Source organism: Hordeum vulgare, chromosome 6H (genome assembly GCF_904849725.1).
Source record: "Hordeum vulgare subsp. vulgare chromosome 6H, MorexV3_pseudomolecules_assembly, whole genome shotgun sequence".
In the NCBI taxonomy this organism is placed as follows: Eukaryota; Viridiplantae; Streptophyta; class Magnoliopsida; order Poales; family Poaceae; genus Hordeum; species Hordeum vulgare.
This window is the reverse complement of record NC_058523.1, coordinates 447,426,905-447,430,779: the sequence shown is the minus strand read 5'-3', so window position 1 is coordinate 447,430,779 and position 3,875 is coordinate 447,426,905. Positions and strand designations below refer to the sequence as shown.

The window sequence follows — 3,875 nt, the reverse complement described above, 5'->3', positions numbered from 1 at the left end:
AAGACAAGAATGATATGCAAGTGTGACTTGCAAAAGAGACAATGATAAAGAACTCTGTTGAGTTTCTGAAATGAAATGAGGAAAAAGTACTCCCATACTAGTTAACTTATAACTTCATTTTACATGAATTGATAAGATGAATGAGCTAGATAATCGAAGTTTCCTCATTTCACAAGAGCTATGAATGGGTTTTGAAATTGTGGCAGAAAAGTTCTTGCCACATTTTGAGGGGGAGAAAGAGACATGAAATACATTGTAGTGTATTTCATGGCTCCTCTGTACTTTAGATGATGTGATGCACATTATGCATCTAAAGTGATCCATTAATGAAGAATGTGATTGTCAAGGGGAGTACGACAGTCATCTGAATACCGTCATTATGATACCCCTAAAGAAAAGAAACAGTTGTATTTTCGGATCTTTTACAGTTCCGAAAGCAGACTAAGGAATACAACTGTGATGCTTAAATTGCCATAAAGAAGAAAGTTTAAAGATACGCCATTTCTTCAGTGAAGATGGAGTAATCTGGGGGAGCATGTTGTATGACCTATACAACACCTGTTGTTAGCTCTACAGGGGATCTTGTGATACAGGTCCCTGTAAAACCTATTGCCTTTTGGAAATGGGTGACTATAGAATGAATTTGCCTCTTGGCAATGACAGAGCAACGACAACCCCATATGAAATAAGTGCCAGTACCTTAGATTTTGATGGTCTCTAGGCATGTGAAAATCAGACACTTGTGACTACTATAAAGTCTATGTTAGTGGAATTCCATCATTTGAATATCACTAACATAGACTTTATGAAGGGTCTACAAGGCAAATATGACTCCAAAGGAAATATGTAAATGTATAAAACATGACTTAAATCGAAAGATTTTGTGCAAAGAAAATGAGAGGACAATTGCATTCTTGCAAAGTTATAGGATGGGAAATTCGTTTCCCAATTCCTATGCATGTGGATGATGTCCTACTTGCTAGTGGTGATGTCAGTCTACTGCAGGAGGAGAAAAGAAGTTCTTGTCCTCAAAGTTCAGAAGAATAAAAAGGGGGTATTAGGAATGTCGCATTGACATGCTAAGAAAGATCTCTAAAGCATGCATACGAGAAAACCTACGCCTGTTCTTATAGTCAAGGGTAATGGAAGTGGAAACTATGGTGTTTTAAAAGTTAATAAGAAAAGATTGTAAACAGATATGGTACCATATGCTTCAGTTGTTGGAAGCTCAAGATATTACCCTGACACAGTTCACGTATATATCCGGGTTGTTTTGGCAATGTCCAGTCCATAGATAAACCAATGGAATGGATTCAAAGATATCGGCCTCATGTTGAAAGAAATAAGTGCTCTCAAAACATTGTGAGTACAAAGGAGGACTTGTGAAATGTATAGCGAAATCCACAATTGTCGCTAACTTTCATACTCGGAGTTTTGTGTGGAAAATCTCCAAATGAGTGAAACCATTGTCATTGATGTGATGCCATGATACGTTATAGCTTGATATGAGGCTGAGGGATAGGCGAAATGGTTAATGGCTACCTATACCTGGAGTTGATAATGGTTGACAACAACGATAACCATTTTAAATTCTTTCGCTCCTGTCACAACGAGTCAAGTGTTGATGCCAAACACACTGACAAAGAGTTACGTGTTGTGAAGGAGAAAGTCCGGAATTATGGAAAAATGCTTGAAGCATAAAAGCAACAAACAAGTGTTTGCAGATCTGCTTATCAAAGGCTTACCGCCCAGTGTGTTCGGAGAACACACAGTCGACATGGGTTTTATGGTATAGTCTAATATTTCCGGACAACAAAGGGCCCAAGGTTAAAGAATCTGTCTCAAAACAGAGAGGTACATTGTGGCTGTCTGATTCCATCGGCAATTGAGCCGTGACGATGAAACATGCCCTATGTATTGATCTGTTACAAAACGGGTAAAAGTATATGATGAGATCAAGGGGGAGAATGTTAGATTGATCTCTTTCCCAATGGGCCCAACGGCCCATTGGACCTTGACTCACGCCCTGATCGGGGGCGTCCAGCCCAAGCAAGGCTGGTGGGCCTCTATCGCGCAGTGCTATAAAGAGGAGGTGGGGACCATGGCACAAGTTACGAGGTTCGCCGTCGCCACTGGTTCCCCACTCTCAACCCTAATCCGATCCAGAGGGTAGCACTGAAGCGATGGGAAGTCCATCACCGCCGCCACCGGATCTCTCTCTGCTTCCCCACCGTCACCACCACGTCACGGTGAATGTCAGAGGAAGCTCATCGAGTTCATCACAAGGTAATTAATCTACCACATCATCCGAACACATCTAGCCTAAGATCCACGGGATCTATCAGAAGTTTCTAATGACATATTTTTTATGATATATAACTTGTATTACGATGATCTATTTATCAACCTAAGGATACGCGCAAGCCTTATAAACCGGAAAAGAGGTAGTATCTATCTTTAGGTTCATTAGGTTCATGTAAGGAACACAAACACGTGCGAGGCAATGGCACATACTAATTAAACGACCCATATGTCAGGACAATAACTTTACCTTTTCGGCTCTCCATGGCCAGATCAAGGCCACATGCGTGTATCGAGTGGTTCTCCTAGCCCTAGAAACATAGAACATAGCTATAGCTAAATCGGTTAAAACCGTTGGCCCTTTTGCCTATTAATCGGCCTCCGTTGGCTTCTTGTCTGCCTCGAGCGCGTCTTCTAGGTTTCCTTCGCCTCCTTCCTCGGCTCCCGACCCGGCGGCAGGTTGCGTGCCAGCTGACGGGGCCGATGGAGTTCAACGCATCCTACTTCCACGCGTTCGGCAACCCCGACTTCGCGGCGGTCTTCTCCGACGGCAGCGCGCAGGCGCTCCGGCCGAACCCCTCCGCCGGCGACGGCGAGGGAGCTAGCGTGAAGGCGGAGAAAGGAGCCGCGGTGGCGAGGCCCACCACAACCCCCTCGTCCGTGACCTTTGCCGTCCCCGACGAGGAGCTGGGGGAGGCGCACCACTTCCTGAACGAGTGCTCCCGCTGTCGCAAAGGCCTCACCGGCGACATCTTCATGTACAGGTCAACAACCAACGCTTGCACGTCATGATAGAGACTACGTGCCGCCTTGCTTGCAAAGAGAAATGTTATTGACACCATGCATGCATGCGATTGGTCGTTCAGAGGGGACACGCCATTCTGCAGCGAGGAGTGTAGGAGGAAGCAAATCGAGACGGAGAAGGCGAGACACCGGAGGAAGAAGCAAAACTCCCCAAAGGCGCAGGCGCAGGCGGCGGCCGCGGCAGCGGCAGCGGCGGAGAGAGAGAGCGCGCCCCAGGTGCGGCGGCCGCAGCCACAGTAGAGCTCCCCCCATCAATCAGGCCTTTGCCGTCCCACGGTTTTTCAGCATGCATGCGTACGTGCTGTAGAAGAGCGTCAGCTCCTACGTACGTACGGACAGAGGAAGAGCATGTATCCTAGTTACACGTCGGGAATGGTACTACCGCGTACTATACACATTTTTTGAATCACGGCCCCATATTCCCACTTGTTTGTAATTTCTAGGGAAAATTGCTCCTCTTTTTGTTTGCTTCCTGATTCAGATCAAGGCCACTTGAAGAACCTGTGAGCCATTTTCTTCTACCCTGTGACTATTGTATCTATTGTTTCGGGTTTTTTACGAGAAAACCAGGCGATCTGCCCATTTCATTAGGATAGGGAAAACAAAAAGGTAAATGAATTATTTACATGAGAAAAGGCAAATAAAAATAAAAAATACACAAAGCGAAAATGCCAGCCAAACCTGCTCAATGTCTTCCTTGGCAACGTAAGCTTGGGATGAGTTGTTAAAGATCCCCATATTCCTTTCTTTCCAAATATTGAAAAACAAAA

The 3,875-nt window shown here is 45.0% G+C and overlaps 1 protein-coding gene across 1 annotated transcript; it reads left to right on the top strand.

Annotated features, from left to right (window-relative positions):
- Positions 1–2,710: 2,710 nt before the first annotated feature.
- On the top strand, positions 2,711–3,652 carry LOC123404435 (FCS-Like Zinc finger 6-like). The gene is made up of 2 exons (XM_045098363.1): positions 2,711–3,065; positions 3,168–3,652. The coding sequence occupies exons 1-2, from the start codon at positions 2,785–2,787 to the stop codon at positions 3,343–3,345; spliced, it is 459 nt and encodes a 152-aa protein (XP_044954298.1). The 5' UTR covers positions 2,711–2,784; the 3' UTR covers positions 3,346–3,652.
- The last annotated feature ends 223 nt before the right edge of the window (positions 3,653–3,875 follow it).

Excerpts from the sequence above, each read along its gene's own strand:
- LOC123404435 (XM_045098363.1), top strand. The coding sequence starts at position 2,785 with ATGGAGTTCAACGCATCCTACTTCCACGCGTTCGGCAACCCCGACTTC. Across the intron at positions 3,066-3,167 it reads GGCGACATCTTCATGTACAG|AGGGGACACGCCATTCTGCA; the intron begins GTCAACAACCAA and ends TTGGTCGTTCAG.